General features: G+C 43.1%; 2 protein-coding genes across 7 annotated transcripts in view; both read right to left on the bottom strand.

The window, feature by feature from the left end:
* LOC133563459 (serine/threonine-protein kinase BRSK2-like) overlaps positions 1–24,653 on the bottom strand; it is a 641,999-nt gene that overhangs the window by 361,093 nt on the left and 256,253 nt on the right. The window lies entirely within an intron of this gene.
* Positions 10,169–11,149, bottom strand: LOC133563825 (baculoviral IAP repeat-containing protein 5.2-like). Its single transcript, XM_061918093.1, has 2 exons — positions 10,643–11,149; positions 10,169–10,455 (listed from the first exon to the last, which is right to left on the bottom strand). The coding sequence occupies exon 1, from the start codon at positions 11,077–11,079 to the stop codon at positions 10,651–10,653; it is 429 nt and encodes a 142-aa protein (XP_061774077.1). The 5' UTR covers positions 11,080–11,149; the 3' UTR covers positions 10,169–10,455; positions 10,643–10,650.

A 24,653-nucleotide genomic window follows, 5' to 3' on the forward strand; every position in this document is an offset into this window, starting at 1 on the left:
TGCAGATGCATACACATAATTACATTTGAAGCCATTATTTATTACAATACAACATTTGTGAGAGCTATGGAATTACACTGAGGTGTCAATGTGCTGCATTGCCTTCAGTAACTCAAAATAATTATACCCAATCTTGCGTAAGCGTTTTGCTCCAGCAACGTGGAGAATATAAACATTAATTCTTACCCACTCCAGAAAAAGAACATTACTTATCTACTTGAGTTTTCCTTTTCCCCTCCTTTCACACCTTGTTGTAAATATGTTATACGTGCACGGCGGAGGGCTTAAAAGGGATTCCCATACATTTTCTTTTATGAGAGCTGTTTTTCAATTAAATGAAAGCATTTTGCAGACCATTATTTATATTGTGGCAAATCCCACCCTCTTGTTTTAGTGGACATTTGCATGGCATCACTAAGAGGGTCCTCACTATAAAGAACCCGTTGAGTAGCGGGACATTGGTGAGGAGGCAGAGAAAGTGCTGAAGCCAACAGTGCAGATGATAAGAATGAGAATAGTGTTGCTGGAGGTATTTAGGATGTGTTGGTAATCAGCCTACCAGACATTGGTGGGGCTGTTGACATCTCTCTCAGGAAGTGGGTTAATTTGAGCAGCTCTTCTGGCTAAATCAATGCGTCAGCGGCAGCTATCTCATTACACAAGCCACCGCTGTGTCTCAATGAGGGAACAAGGGAATTTCTATTCGCCAACAAAAATACATTTCTCTGTTTTTCACTCTTCTATCCTTTTATGGAGGCAGGTGAGCTTCACGCCCTCTGTTAATGTCACTCGGTATCTTCGCAGGAAAACCCTTTTTTTTCTTCTTTTTTTTAAAGAAAATAGTTATTTCACTCCTGCGCTTACCAAAGGGATGCGGTAAAAGTAAGCATGCAGTAATTATTTTAAAACCTCTTCTCACTCACTTACCAAAGGCATGCAGTAAAAATTTGAGTGTGATGTAAGCTTGGACCTTAAATCCTACTGAATAGCTCTTAATCTTCTTCCCTTTATGCGATTTCAAATTACCGGTATTGAAATCAGCCTCCTCCATTTTGAAAATGATGAAAGGGTAAGTGTCACTCGTGACGTCACGAGTTTGACCAGGCGGTAATACTAAGCATGCGCTAATTATTTTGGGAAGCGAGTTTGACCCGGCAGTAATTCAAGGCAGGCGCATACTATATGCCCTGTGGCAATTCAAGGAAAAAAAATAATAAAATAAATAAAAAATAAAAAATGTATATATATATATATACCTGCTCAGTGGCCTTGTGGTTAGAGCAGGGGTCGGGAACCTTTTTGGCTGAGAGAGCCATGAAAGGCAAATATTTTTAAATATATTTCCGTGATAGCCATATAATATTTTGTTTGTTTAACACTGAATACAACTAAATGCGTGCATTTTTAAGTAAGACCAACATTTTTAGAGTATAATAAGTCTCTCATTCTTTTTAATAACATTGTTATTTTGAAGCTAACCAATAATAAATAAAATACTTCATACTATTAATGCGACTTCTTGAACAGGTGTGTTAAAAAATACGGACGGATGCATTAAAATGCATGAGAATGTTTTATATTTTTAACGTTATTTTTAACACTGTGATTACCGGCGGAATTATTCATTACTTATCGTGTTAAGTAATGTCAGCTAAGATTTATCTGAGAACCAGATGCAGTCATCAAAAGAGCCACATCTGGCTCTAAAGCCAGAGGTTCCCTACCCCTGGGTTAGAGTGTCCGCCCTGAGACTGGAAGATCATGAGTTCAAACCCCGGCCAAGACATACCAAGGACTATATAGACCCATTACTTCCCTGCTTGGCACTCAGCATCAAGGGTTGGAATTGGGGGTTGAATCACCAAAATGATTCCGGAGCGCGGCCACCGCTGCTGCTCACTGCTCCCCTCACCTTCCAGGCGAGTTCGAAGGGGAAGGGGTAGGTTGCCTGTAAATTTTGTAGAACAGACTTCTCCATTGAACACGGCGGCCGAACGGATGTTCAGCGATGAACGGTCAGCGAAGCACAAAGCGTCCGCAGCACAGCATCGTTCACAACCCAGTATTATGGCCCACCTCGCAAAATGGAGACCCGATGATTTATCTTATGCTGAGACAAAGATGGCTATGTTCATAGCTGGAAGCAACATTCCGTTCTCATTTGCGGATGTCTACAACAAATCTGTGAAGGATGTTCCCGGATTCGGAGATCGCTCGCCAATACGCAAATGGCAGAACAAAGATTACTCATATAGTGAAAGGTAAGTGTTGTTGTTGTTTTTTAGTAACCAGCAAGCACAGTACAGTTAGTTGAACAACTGTGTTTTTATTACTGTGTATTTGATAGGTGCCGTCGGAAATTCAAATATTTATTTCATTTATATATATAATAAAATAGGTATATATAGCTAGAATTCACTGAAAGTCAAGTATTTCATATATATATATATATATATATATATATATATATATATATATATATACATATATATATATATATATATATATATATATATATATATATAAAAATATATATATATATGAGATACATGAAATACTCGAGTTGGTGATTTATACGCCACCTCTCTTAACCACGCCCCCCACCCCAACCACGCCTCCACCCCACCCCTGACCATGCCCCTCACCCCCACGCCCCACCCGAAATCGGAGGTCTCAAGGTTGGCAAGTATGGTTTCAGGCTTCTTGTAAACCTTCCAGTTGTCTCTTTTTCGCATTCTTTCTAATGTTCTTTCTTCCTTGTGTTGAATGTCCTACCTGTTTCTCCGATGTCTGATTTTTTGCATGATTTACACAGGATTTTGTAGATGACATTGCATTTCTTGGCAACAGGGAATAGTCAACACGTCACAGAGGTCAGGTGACCCTTCTGAAGAAAACTGCAGATGACAGTCCAAACACGTCAGGTAAAGATTCCATCTGATATACCGAAAATACTGTCTGATTACAAAAAAAATATATGAATAAGAAGACATAATGAACCTTTTTGAGCAACATACATTTTCTGCTTTTTCAGCAACAGGGCTCAAGTCACGAGTGAGGGAAGAGTGGATCGTGAGATCGACAGGCGGATCGGTGCGGCGTCTTCAGTAATGCGGACGTTGTACCGATCCGTTGTGGTGAAGAAGGAGCTGAGCCGGAAGGCAAAGCTCTCAATTTACATGTCGATCTACGTTCCCATCCTCACCTATGGTCATGAGGTTTGGGTCATGACCGAAAGGATAAGATCACGGGTACAAGCGGCCGATATTAGTTTCCTCTGCCGGGTGGCGGGGCTCTCCCTTAGAGATCAATCAATCAATGTTTATTTATATAGCCCCAAATCACAAATGTCTCAAAGGACTGCACAAATCATTACGACTACAACATCCTCGGAAGAACCCACAAAAGGGCAAGGAAAACTCACACCCAGTGGGCAGGGAGAATTCACATCCAGTGGGACGCCAGTGACAATGCTGACTATGAGAAACCTTGGAGAGGACCTCAGATGTGGGCAACCCCCCCCCCCTCTAGGGGACCGAAAGCAATGGATGTCGAGCGGGTCTAACATGATACTGTGAAAGTTCAATCCATAGTGGCTCCAAGACAGCAGTGAGAGTCCCGTCCACAGGAAACCATCTCAAGCGGATCAGCAGCGTAGAGATGTCCCCAACCGATACAGGCGAGCGGTCCATCCTGGGTCCCGACGAGCGGTCCATCCTGGGTCTCGACTCTGGACAGTCAGTACTTCATCCATGGTCATCGGACCGGACCCCCTCCACAAGGGAGGGGGGGACATAGGAGAAAGAAAAGAAGCGGCAGATCAACTGGTCTAAAAAGGAGGTCTATTTAAAGGCTAGAGTATACAGATGAGTTTTAAGATGAGACTTAAATGCTTAAGATAGGGTGAGAAGCTCTGCCATCCGGGAGGAACTCAAAGTAAAGCTGCTGCTCCTTCACATCGAGAGGAGCCAGATGAGGTGGTTCGGGCATCTGGTCAGGATGCCACCCGAACGCCTCCCGATGAAGGTGTTTCGGGCACGTCCAACCGGTAGGAGGCCACGGGGAAGACCCAGGACACGTTTAGAAGACTATGTCTCCCGGCTGGCCTGGGAACGCCTCGGGATCCCCCGGGAAGAGCTAGACGAAGTGGCTGGGGAGAGGGAAGTCTGGCCTTCCCTGCTTAGGCTGCTGCCCCCGCGACCTGACCTCGGATAAGTGGAAGAAGATGGATGGATGGATGGATGGACGGATGGATGGATGGATGGAAGAAGTGGAAGAAGATGGATGGATGGATGGATGGATGGATGGATGGATGGGCTCAAGTCACAAGTTTTGCAACGTGCACAGAAACATACTTAGTGTGTGAAACATCGTCAATTGAGTATCTTCTACCAAGAATCAAGTTCAATGAACAAGGACTGAGCTCAAAAAAAGTCTGCAGGATATATAGATTTTTCTATTCAGGCTCCAGTACTCTGGAATGCCCTGCCAGTAACAGTTCGAGATGCTACCTCAGTAGAAGAATTTAAGTCCCATCTTAAAACTCATTTTTATACTCTGGTCTTTAAATAGACCCCCTTTTTAGACCAGTTGATCTGCCGTCTCTTTTCTGCTCTGCTCCTTTGTGGAGAGGTGGGTGCACAGATTAGGTGACCACAGATGAGCGCTAGCTGTTCAAAGTCGGTACCCGGGATGGACCACTAATCTGTGCATCAGTTGAGGATGTCTCTGCGCTGCTGACTTGTCTCCACCCAAGACGATCTCCGGTTGGCCCCACTATGGACTGGACTCTCACACATTGATCTACATCCACTCGACGTCCATTGCACCGGTCGCCCACGGGGAGAGGTCCCCCACATCTGCGGTCCCCTCCAAGGTTTTTGATTGTAATCCCATTGTGTTGAGTTTTTTCTTGTTTTTTCTTCTTGGGGTCTGAGCCAAGGATGTCGTTGTGGCTTGGGCAGCCCTTTGAGACACTCGTGATTTAGGGCTATATAAATAATCTTTGATTATTTGATTGATTGACTGATGTGCCAGTGAAAGTCACGGGAAGGTATTACCGAACAACAAAAGCCACAAAAAAGATGCCTCCAATAAAAGGGCGGGGGAAAGAGGTTACTTGACCCAAGAAAAGGACAGCAATGAAACGGAAAGGAGACTGACAAAGAAAAGAGCTGCATCTTGCCCAAGTGTTCCACCACCGGGGTAACCGAGAGAGCACAGAGACATCTGCTCAACATGACTTCTAGGGGCTTTTACTCTGATGTCTCGCTGTCACCGCACACAGCACCGCTGGAAAGCACACATGCAGAGAGGCTGAGAATACCCACTCTATGCAGATAATACAGTCCCTCCCTTGCCCTCCGGCTCATGCTTTGTCCAAAGAGAATGCAGGGCTTGCAACACCCCTGCAATATAAGAAGACGAAGTCAACAGTCTCTTCCAGTCCAACTTGATTCTGACACTTCAATGTCCTCACTTTCCTCCAGTCTCTTTTTGTTGGAGTAGAACCGGGCTAACCTGTTTTTGGGAAGTCATGAAAAACCTCAGAACCTTTTGTTGATCATATCAATATATATCAGGATAGACACATAATAGATACCAACATAAAATGTGTTCGATAATATAATAAATGTACTTAAATATATTCCTTTTTTTTTTTTTGTCGGAAGAAACCAATAATCATGAAGCAAGATTTGTTTCATGAAGTCACGGCTGCATGGTAGCGGTCGCTTACTGACATGGCTCACACAACACACTGCCATTCTTAAAGGAGGGCACACACACACACACACACACACACACACACACACACACACACACACACACACACACACACACACACACACAGTGGGGAAAAAAAGTATTTAGTCAGACATCGATTGTGCAAGTTCTCCCACTTAAAATGATGACAGAGGTCTGAAATTTTCATCATAGGTATTAGACATGCGCGGATAGGCAATTATATCATCCGCAACCGCATCACCAAAGTCGTCATCCACCCGCCGTCCACCCGAACCAACATTTTATCAGAACCGCAACCGCACGTTGAAATACATCAGAGGTTGGCCACCTTTACCACTCAAAGAGCTATTTAAACCCGTTTCACAGAGTAAAGAAGACAATGGGAGCCGCTAACGTTCTCGCGAGTATCCAATGGTGTTCATCCTGATGACAAAAATAAGGGCGTGCTGTGAAGCCATTGCCTTTGACACCATCAACAACATGTACAAATCGATTGTTAGTCCAGCAACATGTTGTATGCAGCTTCCGCAATCACACGTACAAGATTGAAAGGCATACTGGGTGATACAGAGTACACTTATGGTTGTGATATAAACAATTTTAACACTCTTACTAATATGCGCCACGCTGTGAAGCCACACCAAACAAGAATGACAAACACATTTCGGGAGAACATCCTCTCAGTAACACAACATAAACGCAACACAACAAATACCCAGAATCCTTTGCATCTGTGACAATTCCTGTATATATTTTACACCCCCGCGCCCCCAACCCCGCCCACCTTACCAACGCACGGGGTGGGTGGCCGGGTTTACTGCTAGCGGGGTGTAAAAAATAATCAGGAAGTGTCATGAATACAAAGGATTCTGGGTATTTGTTGTGTTGTGTTTATGTTGTGTTACTGTGAGGATGTTCTCCCGAAATGTGTTTGTCGTTCTTAATTGGTGTGGCTTCACAGCGTGGCGCATATTACTAAGAGTGTTAAAATTGTTTATATCACAACCATTAGTGTACTCTGTGTCACCCAGTATGCCTTGCAGTCGTGTGCATGTTGCCGCGGAAACTACACACAACATGATGCTGGACTGACAATCAGATCGTACATGTTGTAGAAGGCGAGAAAGCCAATGGCTTCATAGCACGCCCTAATGCTTATTATCTGGGTGACTGCCGTCTCCTATTGTCTTCTTCGCTTTATGACAAGGGTCTTAAATGGCTCTTTGAATGGCAAAGGATACCGATCCCAGAACCATGTATATCAAATATTTCCGGATGGTTCAACCGCCACCCGCCCGAATCTAATTAAAATCAATTTTTTCGTCATGTCACCCGCCCGACCCGCAGTTTATCTGCGGACTCCGCGGATGAGACCGCAAACCTCGCATCTCTAATAGGTATACTTCAACTGTGAGAGACAGAAAGTGAAAAAAAAATACAGGAATTCACATTGTAGGAATTTTATTTGGTCAACCATTCAAAGCTCTCCCTGATGGAAGGAGGTTTTGGCTCAAAATCCCACGATACATGGCCCCATTCATTCTTTCCTTAACACGGATCAATCGTCCTGTCCCCTTAGCAGAAAAACAGCCCCAAAGCATGATGTTTCCACCCCCATACTTCACAGTAGGTATGGTGTTCTTGGGATGCAACTCAGTATTCTTCTTCCTCCAAATACGAGTTGAGTTTATACCAAAAAGTTTTATTTTGGTTTCATCTGACCACATGACATTCTCCCACGTGCTCTCTGGCAAACTTCAGACGGGCTTGGACATGCACTGGCTTAAGCAGGGGGACACGTCTGGCACTCCAGGATTTGATTCCCTGTCGGCGTAGTGTGTTACTGATGGTAACCTTTGTTACTTTGGTCCCAGCTCTCTGCAGGTCATTCACCAGGTCCCCCCGTGTGGTTCTGGGATTTTTGCTCACCGTTCTCATGATCATTTTGACCCCACGGGATGAGATCTTGTGTGGAACCCCAGATCGAGGGAGATTATCAGTGGTCTTGTATGTCTTCCAGTTTCTGATAATTGCTCCCACAGTTGATTTTTTCACACCAAGCTGCTTGCCTATTGTAGATTCACTCTTCCCAGTCTGGAGCAGGTCTACAATTATTTTACTGGTGTCTTTCGACAGCTTTTTGGTCTTGGCCATAGTGGAGTTTGGAGTCTGATTGTTTTAGGCTGTGGACAGGTGTCTTTTATACAGATAACGAGTTCAAACATTTTCCATTAATACAGGTAACAGAAGAGCTTCTTAAAGAAGTTACAAGTCTGTGAGAGCCAGAGATCTTCCTTGTTTGAAGTGACCGAATACTTATTTTCCACCATAATTTACAAATAAATTCTTTGAAATTCCTACAATGTGAATTTGTGGATATTTTTTCACATTCTGTCTCTCACAGTTGAAGTGTACCTATGATGAAAAATACAGACCTCTGTCATCATTTTAAGTGGGAGAACTTGCACAATTGGTGGCTGACTAAATACTTTTTTGCCCCACTGTAGGCTACTCTCATAACACTAGTGTGGTTGTGCCGTCTTTCTGTCTTGCCAAGGATTCTCTGCATGGAGTGAGAAGAGAAACCGTGATATCCTGATATATCAACTATATAAAATACATTTGTCTTTAGTTTTAATGTAGATGGTGCAGCAACATCCTGACAATTTTGTTTACAAAATTAAAATGTACAATGATAAACATATTTAAACACTCAAATATAAGTAATATAGTTCTTAGTTCTTATGAAGATAGAACAATATGCAATGTTTCTTCTGCAGGGTATTTATTTTATTTCTCGATTTTTAAATCAAACGTGTTTTAAATATTTCAGTGTGTACAAGTACTTTTTTCAGCACAACAAAACGATGATAAAAATGATAACCTTAATAATGCGTGTCACAATAACCGTGATACGATTTTTTATAATATTACATCCCTAGCCCCAAAACATCCAGCTTCAAAAGCCTACATCGGCACAACCCCTCCAAACACGGGAACAAAGAAAGTGAGAAGAAGTGACACCTGCCCATTCAAAAAAACAACCCATCAAAAAATCTGATTGTGTAGCCCGAGCAAAGAGACGTCAGTCCGTACCACACTGAAGCACCAGCCGAGGAAACCAAAACAACATCCAAAAGGCAGACATCTGTTCTCAAACACATGGAGAAGCTGCCAATGGTGTACCCGACATGCTTCAATTTGTCCTCTCCCTTAACTCTACAAACTGGACGATTAAAAAACTACCCCCTCTCACTGGGTCTTTTCATTCATAAAGGTACACAAACATGCAAATTGCAGGCTGTCAACGCTGACCTCCAGTTTGTCACTCAAATACGTTTTTGCGCAACACAACCAACATTAAAGGGGAACATTATCACAATTTCAAAAAAGTTAAAAACAATAAAAATCAGTTCCCAGTAGCTTGTTGTATTTTTTGAAGTTTTTTTCAAAATTTTAACGGTCCAAGAATATACCTAAATAAAGCTTTAAAGTGCCTTATTTTCGCTATCTTCGAAACCACTATCCATTTCCCTGTGACGTCATACAGGGCTGCCAATACAAACAACATGGCGGTTACCACAGCAAGATATAGCGACATTAGCCCGGATTTCAGCGGCTTAAGCAATTCAACAGATTACGCATGTATTGAAATAGATGGTCGGAGTATGGAGGCAGATAGCGAAAACGAAATTGAAGAAGAAACTGAAGCTATTGAGTGAATAGCTATTGATGCTATTCGGCCGTAGCCTGGGTGTACCTAATGAAGTGGCCCATAGCATGGCTGCCTTATTAGCATCGCCGGTAAAATGTGCGGACCAAACGATCAGGACTTTCACATCTTGTGACACTGGAGCAACTTAAATCCGTCGATTGGTAAGTGTTTGTTTCGCATTAAATGTGGGTATCTAGTTTCAAATGTACATACAGCTAGCGTGAATAGCATGTTAGCATCGATTAGCTGGCAGTCATGCCGTGACCAAATATGTCTGATTAGCACATAAGTCTAAAACATCAACAAAACTCACCTTTGTGATTTCGTTGACTTAATCGTTGCAAATGCATCTGCAGGTTATCCATACATCTCTGTGCCATGTCTGTCTTAGCATCGCCGGTAAAATGTGCAGACACTCCGGTACTTTCAATGGGGGTCTGGCGGCAGATTTCTTGCCAGTGGTGCAACTTGAATCCGTCCCTGTTAGTGTTGTTACACTCTCCGACAACACACCGACGAGGCATGATGTCTCTAAGGTTCCAAAAAATAGTCGAAAAAACGGAAAATAACAGAGCTGAGACCCGGTGTTTGTAATGTGAAAATGAAAATGGCGGGTGTGTTACCTCGGTGACGTCACGTTCTGATGTCATCGCTAAAAGACCGATAAACAGAAAGGCGTTTAATTTGCCATAATTCACCCGTTTTTTCTGCAACATCAAGGTATGTAAATGATAATGGGTTGTACTTGTATAGCGCTTTTCTACCTTCAAGGTACTCAAAGCGCTTTGACACTACTTCCACATACCCATTCACACACACATTCACACACTGATGGAGGGAGCTGCCATGCAAGGCGCCAACCAGGACCCATCAGGAGCAAGGGTGAAGTGTCTTGCTCAGGACACAACGGACGTGACGAAGTTGGTACTAGGTGGGAATTGAACCAGGGACCCTCGGGTTGTGCACGGCCACTCTTCCACTGCGCCACGCCGTCCCTACATGAAAACTTATATGGGTAATCAAATATGGTAAAAAAAACAGGCACTGAGACCGCACTAAGTAAACCTTAAACTGAAAGGTACAATGTATAAGTAAAATAAAAAATACCGTCCACAATTTACGAATAAAAACGGCAAAGTATAGCTAACACAAAACAAATGCTGTACATATTTACATACACACCCAATGTCTTATTTGCCCATTTCCATCTTGAGAATTTCCGATTTCACCAATCTTGCAGCCACCTCAAACTTGTCGACGGCCTCGTTACAGTTTTTGCTGATGAGGCGCTTGTGCCTCGCCTGGTGGAGCTTCAAGAACTCGTTCAAAGGCAGCTCCTCTACTTTCTTCTTCAAGGCCAAGAAATGACACGAGAGTGAATGCGATTTGTGCTCTTTCTGTGGGTCATCGTCCGGCTCCCAGCCCTCCAACTCCTTGAGGCAGAAGAAACACGTGGCAGCATCTGGGCTGTTGTCGACAGGCGTGTAAATGAAGCCAGCCTTTGCCATGTTTTCCGGTGTGCAGGCGCAGTCTTCGTCAAATGGCCACCCTTCAAAAGTTTTTAACCTATTCTCGCAAAAGTACATCTTAAATGTATCACTTTCGTTAAAAAGCTCCATTTGCGGATAAAAGTTGTAAAAATGGCAAAAAAAATATATATTGACGCTTGCATAGGTTTGGTGATAATGTTCCCCTTTAACAATTCCTATTGTTACACTTTGGAGAAGCAGTCTCAAGGAGACCCCAAATTTTCCCGCCGCCCTAGGTAAATGCTGTACATTATTACATATCTCCGTAAAACTAATGTACTTCTTTGTAGTACATTCTATTGATTTCATTTAATTTCAGTTGGCGGCAATGATTCTTCCCCTTGGCAATACTTTCCGTAAATTTAAAATACATTTTCACTGTTATACGGATGACACCCAGCTGTACGTCTCAACCAAACCAACTGCTTCTCTTCCTCCTTCTTCCCTTACAGCAGGGGTGTCCAACTCATTTTAGATCGGGGGCCACATGGAAAATAATCTACTCCAAAGTGGACCGGATGTTGTTTTTTTACACTTACATGTTGTGGTTAATAGTATTCTATCTTTATTTGTCATTTATATTTTCTGAATGAATGATGTGATAATGTTCATCGGTCAACTCAATGGTGTTGATTTTCAATCTATCAAGATAAAAAGTGGGGGTGTATGATGGAGCCCGGAAGAGTCAGGGATGCATGGGATTCTGGGTATTTATTATGTTGCGTTTATAATGTGTTACAGTGGGGGTGTATGATGGAGCCCGGAAGAGTCAGGGATGCATGGGATTCTGGGTATTTATTATGTTGCGTTTATAATGTGTTACAGTGGGGATGTTCTCCCGAAATGTGTTTGTCATTCTTGTTTGGTGTGGGTTCACAGTGTGGCGCATATTAGTACGAGTGCTAAAGTTGTTTAAATCACAGCCCTCAGTGTAACCTGTATTGCTGTTGAACAACTATGCCTTGAGCTCTACGTCTCAACCAAACCAACTGGTTCTCTTCCTCCTTCATCCCTTACAGCAGGGGTGTCAAACTCATTTTAGATCGGGGGCCACATGGAGAAAAATCTACTCCCAAGTGGGCCAGACTGGTAAAATCCCTGCACGATAACTTAAAAATAAAGACACCTTCAGACTGTTTTCTGTGTTTAAAAATAGACAAAGCACATTCTGAAAATGTACAAATCATAATGTTGTTGTTTTTTTACCGTTACATGTTGCGGTTAATAGTATTCTATCTTTATTTGTTGTAATTTATATTTTCTGAATGAATGATGTGATAATGTTCATTGGTCAATTCAATGGTGTTAATTTTCAATTTATCAAGATAAAAAGTGGGGATGTATAATGGAGCCTGCGAAAGTCAGGGATGCATGGGATTCTGGGTATTTATTATGCTGCGTTTATGATGTGTTACAGTAAGGATGTTCTCCCGAAATTTGTTTGTCATTCTTGTTTGGTGTGGGTTCCCAGTGTGGCGCATATTAGTAAAAGTGCCAAAGTTGTTTATATCACAACCCCATAGTGTAACCTGTATGGCTGTTGAACAACTATGCCTTGCAGTCGCTTGTGCGTTGAGTCAGCAGCCGCACACGAGATGGGGGCGGCCGGCACTCAGTTAGCATAGTATTAAAGCGGACGCTACGACATGGTCGAGAGGACGTTTAAGGTATTGCCATTACGGCACGGCCTCAATATTGTTGGCTGGGTGAAAATCTCAGAATGTTATCCTGGGGAGATTTCTGGGAGAGGCAATGACATTTGGAAAACCTCCCGGTAAAACGGGGGGGTCGGCAAGTATGCAGCTGAGCCACATCAGAGTGATCCAAGAGCTCTGTAGCCGCGGATGGCCGACCCTTGATCTACAGAGATACAAATAATTGCTATTGCAACATCCAGTAGACACATGTAGAAGAGCTGTTTCTTTCATTCAAAAATTTCAGGTTAATTTGTATACTTATAGGTACGGAATCCATTCTAAGCAACACCCAACATCTTGTCCATTACTCTCGGCATTTCCTCCGTCTCACTCTCCTCCCGAGTTAAGGGTCTGGGTGTCATCCTGGACAGCACATTCTCTTTTCAAGCTCACATACACAACATTACTCGGTTTGCTTACAATCATCTACGAAACATGAATCAACTTCGCCCATCCCTTAGCCCACATACTTATGTCATACTGGTCCATAACCTTGTCAGCTCTCGCCTTGACTACTGCCGCTCACTCCTGTTGGGTCTCCCTCACAAGTCACTTCACAAACTTCAGCTTCTCCAGAACTCTGAAGCCTGGATAATCATCATAGTCCCTTCAATCCAGCACATCACCCCTGTTCTGCAAGAACTCCATTGGCTATCCATCAAACACCGTATCTAGCTTTCAAAGCTATCCGTAAGCTTTCTTCATCATATCTGTCTGACCTGCTTCATGTTGCCACGGACTCACGTTCAATAAGAACCTCTTGAGGTACTACTGTACAAACAATAGTTGGTAGACGGCCTCAAACACTATTAATAACAGGACAACTGTTTCTGACAGTTTGAAGTATCTAAATCAGGGGTAGGGAACCAATGGCTTGCAAGCCTGATGTGGCTCTTTTGATGACTGCATCTGGCTCTCGGATAAATCTGAGCTGACATTGTTTAACACGGTAAGTAAAGAATAATTCCACTTGTAATCACAGTGATAAAAACAACGTTCAAAATATAAAACATTCTCATGCATTTTTATGTTCAAGAAGTTGCGTTAATGGTAAGAAATAATGTATTTATAATTGGTTAGTGTGGGGCTTTCCCTCCAGGGGGTTCTTCAGACCACCAAGCACCAACATGAGAGCCTGTTTCAGGATTACAATATTGTTTTATTTTTCAATAAGTCTCTCAGTTGCTTTCCAGCAATTGTCTTTTTCTCTTTCGTTCTCGCTCGCGCTCCGGCTCCAGGCCCAACCCCATCTCTCCTCCTGGCTGCTGCTTATAACATAGCGACAGGTGATTAGTTAACAAGGCCCAGGTGGGCCGTCTACGCACCTGTCCTGGCAACACCCTGCTTCGCTGCAGGCCCGCAGGCCACGCCCCCTCCCCAGTTAGCTTCAGAATAACAATGTTATTACAAAGAATAAGAGACCTATTATACTCTAGAAATGTTGGTCTTACTTAAAAATGCACGCGTTTAGTTGTGTTCAGTGTTCAAAAAAATATTTTATGGCTCTTACGGAAATACATTTTAAAATATTTGGCTTCTTGGCTCTCTCAGCCAAAAAGGTTCCCGGCCCCTGATCTAAATAATTAGCAGTAAAGGACCACAGTCAACACACCAAGACATTTGTTTTCACATGCATAAGTACTTTATAGCACAAACGCTCATTTTGCAAATAGTGTAAAAATCAATTTATCGATTTGAAAAAAACGGCATAGCTCAGTTGGTAGAGTGGCCGTGTCAGCAACTTGAGGGTTGCAGGTTCGATTCCCGCTTGTGCCATCCTAGTCACTGCCGTTGTGTCCTTGGGCAAGACACTTTACCCACCTGCTCCCAGTGCCACCCACACTGGTTTAAATGTAACTTAGATATTGGGTTTCACTATGTAAAGCGCTTTGAGTCACTTGAGAAAAGCACTATATAAATATAATTCACTTCACTTCACCCTTGCTCCTGATGGGTCGTGGTTAGGACTTTGCACGGCAACTCCCGCCATCAGTGGGTAAAAGTGTGTGTGAATGGGTGAATGTGGAAATTGTGTCAAAGTGCTTAGAGTTCCTTGAAGGTAGAAAAGCGCGATACGAGTTCAACCCATTCACCAGAAATCCAAAAAATAATAAGAGGACAACCTCGACCACCAAAATGCATATAAACAATGTGTAATAGCCATTTAACTCTGTCAGGTTTTCACTGACATTTTTAAAATGTCAATGGCAATGTAACTGTCTTGTAATTGGTCGGAAGGTCTATTGTAAACATGAACTTTTGCAACCTCTTGATCTTACTTCTTCATTATGATCAGCTGGGAAGAATGCAGCAGTCATTAAAATGATAATGATGGCTGAGGCCAGTTCCAATGAATGGATGAGACCCCCTCGGTCCCTCCTCCATATATCTTACTTCACAATGATGCAAGGCTATTCAATAAGTAAAAGCGCATGCGCATTGCAGCACTGGTGCATACACAAAGCTACACAAACACCCTCCCCAGTGAATTCCAACCAGTAAGTGATGAAACCAGTTCCAGCGCCAATATCAATGTCCATTGTCAGTGTAGAGTTTAGGGACTTATCAGTCATGTTGGCTGGGCTTGGAACAGGGGTCACCAACCTTTGTGAAACCAAGAGCGAATTCTTGGGTACTGATTAATGCAAAGGGCTACCAGTTTGATACACACGTAAACAAATTGCCAGAAATAACCAATTTGCTCAATTTACCTTTAATAAATATATATATATATATATATATATATATATATATATATATATATATATATATGAAAATGGGTATTTATGTCTGTCATTCCGTTGTACATTTTTTTTTCCTTTTACGGAAGGTTTTTTTGTAGAGAATATATGATGGAAAAAAACACTTAATTGAACGGTTTAAAAGAGAAGAAAACAGGAAAAAATGAAAATTAAATTTTGAAAATAGTTTATCTTCAATTTCGACTCTTTAAAATTCAAAATTCAACTGAAAAAAAGAAGAGAAAAACTAGCTAATTCGAATCTTTTTGAAAAAATTTAAAAAAAAGAATTAATGGAACATCATTAGTAATATTTCCTGATTAAGATTAATTTTGATGACATGTTTCAAATAGGTTAAAATCCAATCTGCATTTTGTTAGAATATATAACAAATTGGACCAAGCTATATTTCTAACAAAGACAAATCATTATTTTTTTCTAGATTTTCCAGAACAAAAATTTTAAAAGAAATTCAAAAGACTTTGAAATACAATTTGAATTTGATTCTAAAGATTTTCTAGATTTGCCAAAATAATTTTTTTGAATTTTAATCATAATAAGTTTGAAGAAATATTTCACAAATATTCTTTGTCGAAAAAACAGAAGCTAAAATCAAGAATTAAATTAAAATGTATTCATTATTCTTTACAATAAAAAAAAAAATACTTGAACATTGATTTAAATTGTCAGGAAAGAAGAGGAAGGAATTTAAAAGATAAAAAGGGATATGTGTTTAAAAATCTTAAAGTCATTTTTAAGGTTGTATTTTTTCTCTAAAATTGTCTTTCTGAAAGTTATAAGAAGTAAAGTAAAAAAATGTATGAATTTATTTAAACAAGTGAAAACCAAGTCTTTAAAATATTTTCTTGGATTTTCAAATTCTATTTGAGTTTTGTCTCTCTTAGAATTAAAAATGTCGAGCAAAGCAAGACCAGCTTGCTAGTAAATTAATAAAATGTAAAAAATAGAGGCAGCTCACTGGTAAGTGCTGCTATTTGAGTTATTTTTAGAACAGGCCAGCGGGCTACTCATCTGGTCCTTACGGGCTACCTGGTGCCCGCGGGCACCGCGTTGGTGACCCCTGGCTTAGAATGTTTTTGATATATTGTTGTATCGCACATAAACATATCATAGAAGTCTGTGAGAGTGATAGATCTCACTGACATGCTTATCACATGCTGTGCATCACCAGGCAGGAATGCGTCCTGGTTAAAGGAATGATATTTCCACAATGTAATGATTCAGTAGAAGCATTTAAGTCTCACCTTAAAACTCATCTGTATACTCTAGCCTTTAAATAGACCTCCTTTTTAGACCAGTTGATCTGCCGCTTCTTTTCTTTCTCCTATGTCCCCCCCTCCCTTGTGGAGGGGGTCCGGTCCGATGACCATGGATGAAGTACTGGCTGTCCAGAGTCGAGACCCAGGATGGACCGCTCGTCGGGACCCAGGATGGACCGCTCGCCGGTATCGGTTGGGGACATCTCTACGCTGCTGATCCGCTTGAGATGGTTTCCTGTGGACGGGACTCTCGCTGCTGTCTTGGAGCCACTATGGATTGAACTTTCACAGTATCATGTTAGACCCGCTCGACATCCATTGCTTTCGGTCCCCTAGAGGGGGGGGGTTGCCCACATCTGAGGTCCTCTCCAAGGTTTTTCATAGTCAGCATTGTCACTGGCGTCCCACTGGATGTGAATTCTCCCTGCCCACTGGGTGTGAGTTTTCCTTGCCCTTTTGTGGGTTCTTCCGAGGATGTTGTAGTCGTAATGATTTGTGCAGTCCTTTGAGACATTTGTGATTTGGGGCTATATAAATAAACATTGATAGATTGATTGATAATCAACATCTATGATGAATGCATGGAAAGCCGTTTGGAAAAACCTGCAAGCACCAATTCACTTGTCACTTAGCAAGAGCCGCGCACATGTCCAGGTTTTTACTAATGAAGCGGAAATCCGTTTCAACAAAACCTTCCACTCTATCCTCAACCCCTGTCCTTCCAAAGACCGGAGATCCACTTGCCACGCATGTCTGAGCAGCAAACGCCAATCAACATGGCAGCATGGAGGATGGACAGCCCTCTCAGTCCCTGATGACAGATGAAGAGGTCCGTGGGAGGAGGGTACGGTTTGAGTTCAGGTCAAGGGCTCCACTTGTACTGTATGGGTCAACAGGGGGGTTGCTATGGCACTGCTATGGCAACAATTCACTGAGCGAAATGGTTTGTATAAATCTGTCACACACTCACTGTAAAGACCAGCTATTCTTCAGTAGCAAAAAAAACCAATACACCAAGTACTTTTCCTTCAAAAACCACGGACAAACAAGCCGGCCAATAAAGTAATAGTTTGACCTTGGGCATCCTGAGTAAAAACTGATGCAAATAGAGAAATTACCTGCTGCGGTCACGCCCAGACTGGAGAAGTCAAAGAAAAGGTGTTGCTCTCACGGTAAAATGTCTGTGCGATGTTGTATCTAAGGGCTGCTGTTGGCGTGATATGGTTGGCGATAAAGTTTAAAAAGTGTATCAATCTCTGTGTCCCTCCGTCGGAATGGTATGTTCACGGGGTGTAATTGTGGTATCAAAATCTTCATAATAATCCTGTAACGTCTGACGGCATAAAAATAAACCTTAAAGGGGAACATTATCACCAGACCTATGTAAGCGTCAATATAAAAAGACCATGTTTTTTTAACCGATTTCCGAACTCTAAAAGGGTGAATTTTGGGGATTTAAGCGCCTTTCAATTGTTCGCCTGTCGGAGCAATGACCAGAAATATTCTGTACATTAGGTGCACTGGGTTCTAAGGTGCACTGTCGATTTTTGAGGAAATGAAAGAGAGTATGGGGTACCGGACTGTCTTATTGTGGCAGTCCGCTCCCTGTATGATCAGTGTCAGAGCTTGGTCCGCATTGCCGGCAGTAAGTCGGACACGTTTCCAGTGGGGGTTGGACTCCGCCAAGGTTGTCCTTTGTCACCGATTCAGTTCATAACTTTTATGGACAGAATTTCTAGGCGCAGCCAAGGCGTTGAGGGGATCCGGTTTGGTGGCCACGGGATTGGGTCTCTGCTTTTTGCAGATGATGTGGTCCTGATGGCTTCATCTGGCCGGGATCTTCAGCTCTCACTGGATCGGTTCGCAGCCGAGTGTGAAGCGACCGGAATGAGAATCAGCACCTCCAAGTCCGAGTCCATGGTTCTCGCCCGGAAAAGGGTGGAGTGCCATCTCCGGGTTGGGGAGGAGACCCTGCCCCAAGTGGAGGAGTTCAAGTACCTAGGAGTCTTGTTCACGAGTGAGGGAAGAGTGGATCGTGAGATCGACAGGCGGATCGGTGCGGCGTCTTCAGTAATGCGGACGTTGTATCTATCCGTTGTGGTGAAGAAGGAGCTGAGCCGGAAGGCAAAGCTCTCAATTTACCGGTCGATCTACGTTCCCATCCTCACCTATGGTCATGAGCTTTGGGTCATGACCGAAAGGATAAGATCACGGGTACAAGCGGCCGAAATGAGTTTCCTCCGCCGTGTGGCGGGGCTCTCCCTTAGAGATAGGGTGAGAAGCTCGGTCATCCGGGAGGAACTCAAAGTAAAGCCGCTGCTCCTCCACATCGAGAGGAGCCAGATGAGGTGGTTCGGGGATCTTGTCAGGATGCCACCCGAACGCCTCCCTAGGGAGGTGTTTAGGGCACGTCCAGCTGGTAGGAGGCCACGGGGAAGACCCAGGACACGTTGGGAAGACTATGTCTCCCGGCTGGCCTGGGAACGTCTCGGGATCCCCCGGGAAGAGCTAGACGAAGTGGCTGGAGATAGGGAAGTCTGGGATTCCCTGCTTAGGCTGCTGCCCCCGCGACCCGACCTCGGATAAGCGGAAGATGATGGATGGATGGAAAGGATTTTAAATGCACCTTATAGTCCGAAAAATACAGTATATCTCCTGTAATACTCTGCGCAACACGGGACCAGAGGGCGGGACAATAAAACGCAGTAAAGAGGAGAAAAGGAGAAAGAAAGTATTCGGGAGAAGTGTGATCGGATTAGATAAGAGGAATTGTTTTTTGATAGACATTTCCTTAACATTTCATCAAAGTCTATAACTTTTTGAGTTATGTTGCTATCAAACAGACAAGGAAAATCTGGCAAAAACGTAACCTCTTGGGCAGAGTACTGGGTACTAAAGCGCTTACCTTCGTCTCATGTGTTTCCAAGGCGACACAGAGCGGGTCACGATGCACCGGAGGGAAGGTGTCCAGTCAAAGCAAAATATAAGAGAACGTACTTGATATACCTCTGCCCGGAAAAGATATCTGAAGCCAGCGATGCTACACATTAATTTTTTATATCTACATAATTATAAATTTAAACCGGCAGATTATTTGCACTTAAAAATACCAGTTTGTCATAATAAATATGATTAGCACCTTTGAGCATTAGGTTTGTGTGAAATTACGGTAAGTGTGTTTATCTAAAACATTCCTGCCGTTTTATTTTACACACTGTAGAATTTTTACCAAGTATTTTTTTTTTTTTTGGACAATTCAAGAATAATATCACATTAATACTAGGGCTAAACCGATAATATGATATCAATATATAACGCGACACATACTCAAAATCAATATCAACATTAAATGTGTTCGATAAAATATTCCATACATATTTATATTTTTGGTCGGAAGAAACCAGAAATTATGAAGCAAGATTTGTTTCATCAAGTCACTCGTGCTTTGGAAACCCAGCATGTCACTGAGCAATGGGGAGGACACGCTAACAGCCAATAACGTAACAGTATCAACGACCGAGTGTTACACCTTTCCTGCTGTTCGGCTCCCCGTCCTAGACCGGAGTCGAGGAACACAGGGGAGATGTTCTTTGCTTTACCCGAAAATGATTCTGCTAATGGGTCTGGAACCAAGTTTTAGTACAAGTAGAAATAGGTACCTTTTCATAGGATAGCCAATACAGTATCAATTTTGATACTAATTCATACTAATGTTCAGTACTTTTGTGTGGGACAACAAAAGTTAATTGTGCAACATTTAAAAATAAGCTGATTGTGATAACTGGGCTGTCCAGTTGTTGCATCTCGCTTTCTTATTCCATTTCTGAGACTCATTTGCAAGTATTATATAGAAGACTTTGCATGCAGTTGCAAGTCCAATGTGTTAAATCAGGGGTCCCCAACCTTTTTTGCACTGAGGGCAAAAAAGCGTGTATATATATATATATATATATATATATATATATATATATATATATATATATATATATATATATATATATATATATATATATATATATATATACATACACACACACAACTGTTTTTTTTTTTTGCATGAAAAAGGAAGTTCTTTTGGGTTGGTGCACTAATTGTAAGTGTATCTTGTGTTTTTTATGTTGATTTAATAAAAAAATAAAATAATAATAATCATTTTAAAAGAATAATAATTAATACAACATTCTTCTGCGGCCCGGTACCAATGAGGCCACGGACCGATGGTTGGGGACCACTGCTCTACAACTCAAAACAAGGAATATACATTTTTTAACATTTCAACTATGTGAGGGGAACATGTGGCTCTAATTCTCACAGTAGACACACACAACACACACACACACACACACACACACACACACACACACACACACACACACACACACACACACACACACACACACACACACACACACACACACGTACACAACCACACTCAGCCTGGAGTTGATGACACAAATAGCCGTTAGAATGCTCGGTGCAGCGATTAAGTGCATCAATTGGGAAGTAAAATGAAAGAGAGAGTATAAAGGCATGACTTGGCCAAATATGTCTGAGGAATTGTAGCTCTGTAATGCAGTCTCACAAACAGTACATAAACACAGAAGTGGAGGCCATGAAAGAAAGGAAGAATACCACCAATCTATAGAAGCTTCAATGAAAGGATGAATGTATATCTGTGCTATTTGCCTAGAATAGAGTCAATACTGACAATGCTACATATGGACATACTTTTCCAACCCTTCCTGATTTCCCGGGAGACTCCCAAAATTCAGTGCCTCTCCCGAAAACCTCCCGGGACAAATTTTCTCCCGAAATTCAGGCGGAGCTGGAGGCCACGCCCCCTCCAGCTCCATGCGGACCTGAGTGAGGACAGCCTGTTTTCACGTCCGCTTTCCCACAATATAAACAGCGTGCCTGCCCAATGACGTTATAACTGTATAATGATCGAGGGCGAGTTCTTGGTTTCTTATGTGGGTTTATTGTTAGGCGGTTTCCTTAATGTCCTCCCAGCGCGGTAACAACACACAACAACAGCAGTCACGTTTTCGTCTACCGTAAAGCTGTTCGTCTGCCGTAAACAGCAATTTTGTGACAGTCTTAAACAGGACAATACTGCCATCTACTGTACATGCATATGGTTAGAAAAATAGTGACAGAGAATAGAACAAGGATGGACAATTCAACCCTTAACTCAACAATGAGTAGATGAGTGTTATGTGTGTGTATATGTGTAAATAAATGAACACTGAAATTCAAGTATTTATTTTATTTATATTATATATATATATATATATATAGATATATATGAAATACTTGACTCTTAACCACGCCCCCAAACACCCCCCGACCACGTCCCCACCTCCCGAAATCGTAGGTCTCAAGGTTGGCAAGTATGCATATGGACAAGACACATAGCAGACTGTGCCATACATTGTGAAAACCATACATAACCACTACCTCTAGTTCAGTTTTGGGTAGTTATCAGTCAAGTCTTTCAACCACATGTTCTGCTCACTGTCACTACAGTTTATACAATAAGTGCATCCTGACATGTTTCTCTTAAGATCTGTCAGTCGGCAGGAATGATCCGAGCTCGATATAAAATTGATTGGTAAAGCTTCGCCATATGGTAGTCTGCCTACTTATTGTGTCACATGTCCAAATACTGCCTACCATCTATCATCCATTACCTTCTTGTGTAAAATTGCTGATGAGGAGGGTGAAGAGAGGGCAACGTTTGAGAAGTACTCCAACAAGGTGGAGGCTTTTATTTTTAGCTTTACTTTAGTACGTTTGCGTATCATTGTGCCCTTATTCATAGCCTACTCCTCATTTACTGGCATATCTGCCTTGGGAAACCTCCACATTGGCTTTGAAACGTGCTGCCTCCCAATCCCTTTTCACTTTGCCTTCAATCTTAGCCCCATTCTGTCCTTCTCTCCTTAATGTATGCTCTTTTTGCAAACACTACAATTCTGGCCAGACTTTATTAGTTTACTGCAGAGACAGAAGAAAAGAACACTGACCAACGGAACCTGACAGCCGCAGGGAGTACAGATAAGACATGCAGGGAGAGGCTTTGATCCAAAACAACTATGGTGTTTTCTAGAGATATGAAACTTTAACAAGATGCACAAAATGTACACATACATGGGCAAAAGATACACACGATAAATTAAGAAACTGACTTAGGGATGCTAAGACTCTTGATAGTCAATACTGTTGCTAAGAAAGGATGGAGGTAGTGGAGGGTGTAAGAGGGGGATGACTGAGGGTTGATGCAGAGACAGTTAGACAGATGAATGCAGATGGACGTGCTACACAGAGGCTGCTCTGGTCAATTAGATGAGAACAACATAGTGGAAAGAGCACCTATCACACACCCAAGCCCCTGTTATTGTCAATTCTTCAACAACACTTGACTGCAGAACTTTCTTCCACTGCAACTCACAGACAACCCAGAATGGAAATAGTCCAAAATGGCAGTGTAGGGCAGTGTTTTTCAACCTATTTTCAGCCAAGGCACATTTTTTGCGTTGAAAAAACCTAGACTCCTCTCTGAGCTGCAACCTTATCGTGGTAGAGGAGTTTGCGTGTCCCAATGATCCTAGTAGCTATGTTGTCCGGGGGCATAAAGCCCCCTGGTAGGGTCTCCCAAGGCAAACAGGTTCTAGGTGAGGGATCAGACAAAGAGCAGCTCAAAGACCTTTATGAAGAAGAAAAATCATGGACCCAGATTTCCCTCGCCCGGACGCGGGTGACCGGGGCCCCCCTCTGGAGCCAGGTCCGGAGGTGGGGCACGATGGCGAGCGCCTGGTGGCCGGGCCTGTTCCCATGGGGCCCGGCCGGGCACAGCCCGAAGAGGCAACGTGGGTCACCCCTCCAATGGGCTCACCACCCATAGCAGGGGCCATAGAGGTCGGGTGCATTGTGAGCTGGGCGACAGCCGAAGGCAGGGCACTTGGCGGTCCGATCCTCGGCTACAGAAGCTAGCTCTTGGGACGTGGAACGTCACGTCACTGGGGGGGAAAGAGCCTGAGCTAGTGCGCGAAGTCGAGAAATTCCGGCTGGATATAGTCGGACTCACTTCGACGCACAGCAAGGGCTCTGGAACCACTTCTCTCGAGAGGGATTGGACCCTCTTCCACTCTGGCGTTGCCGGCAGTGAGAGGCGACGGGCTGGGGTGGCAATTCTTGTTTCCCCCCGGCTCAAAGCCTGTACGTTGGAGTTCAACCCGGTGGACGAAAGGGTAGCCTCCCTCCGCCTTCGGGTGGGGGGACGGGTCCTGACTGTTGTTTGTGCTTATGCACCAAACAGCAGTTCAGAGTACCCACCCTTTTTGGGAACACTCGAGGGAGTACTGGAAAGTGCTCCCCCGGGTGATTCCCTTGTCCTACTGGGAGACTTCAACGCTCACGTTGGCAACGACAGTGAAACCTGGAGAGGCGTGATTGGGAAGAATGGCCGCCCGGATCTGAACCCGAGTGGTGTTTTGTTATTGGACTTTTGTGCTCGTCACAGTTTGTCCATAACAAACACCATGTTCAAACATAAGGGTGTCCATATGTGCACTTGGCACCAGGACACCCTAGGCCGCAGTTCCATGATCGACTTTGTAGTTGTGTCATCGGATTTGCGGCCTCATGTTATGGACACTCGGGTGAAGAGAGGGGCGGAGCTTTCTACCGATCACCACCTGGTGGTGAGTTGGCTGCGATGGTGGGGGAGGATGCCGGACAGACCTGGGAGGCCCAAACGCATTGTGAGGGTCTGCTGGGAACGTCTGGCAGAGTCTCCTGTCAGACAAAGTTTCAATTCCCACCTCCGGAAGAACTTTGAACATGTCACGAGGGAGGTGCTGGACATTGAGTCCGAGTGGACCATGTTCCGCACCTCTATTGTCGAGGCGGCAGATCGGAGCTGTGGCCGCAAGGTAGTTGGTGCC

This window comes from Nerophis ophidion, linkage group LG12, assembly GCF_033978795.1.
Source record: "Nerophis ophidion isolate RoL-2023_Sa linkage group LG12, RoL_Noph_v1.0, whole genome shotgun sequence".
NCBI lineage: Eukaryota > Metazoa > Chordata > Actinopteri > Syngnathiformes > Syngnathidae > Nerophis > Nerophis ophidion.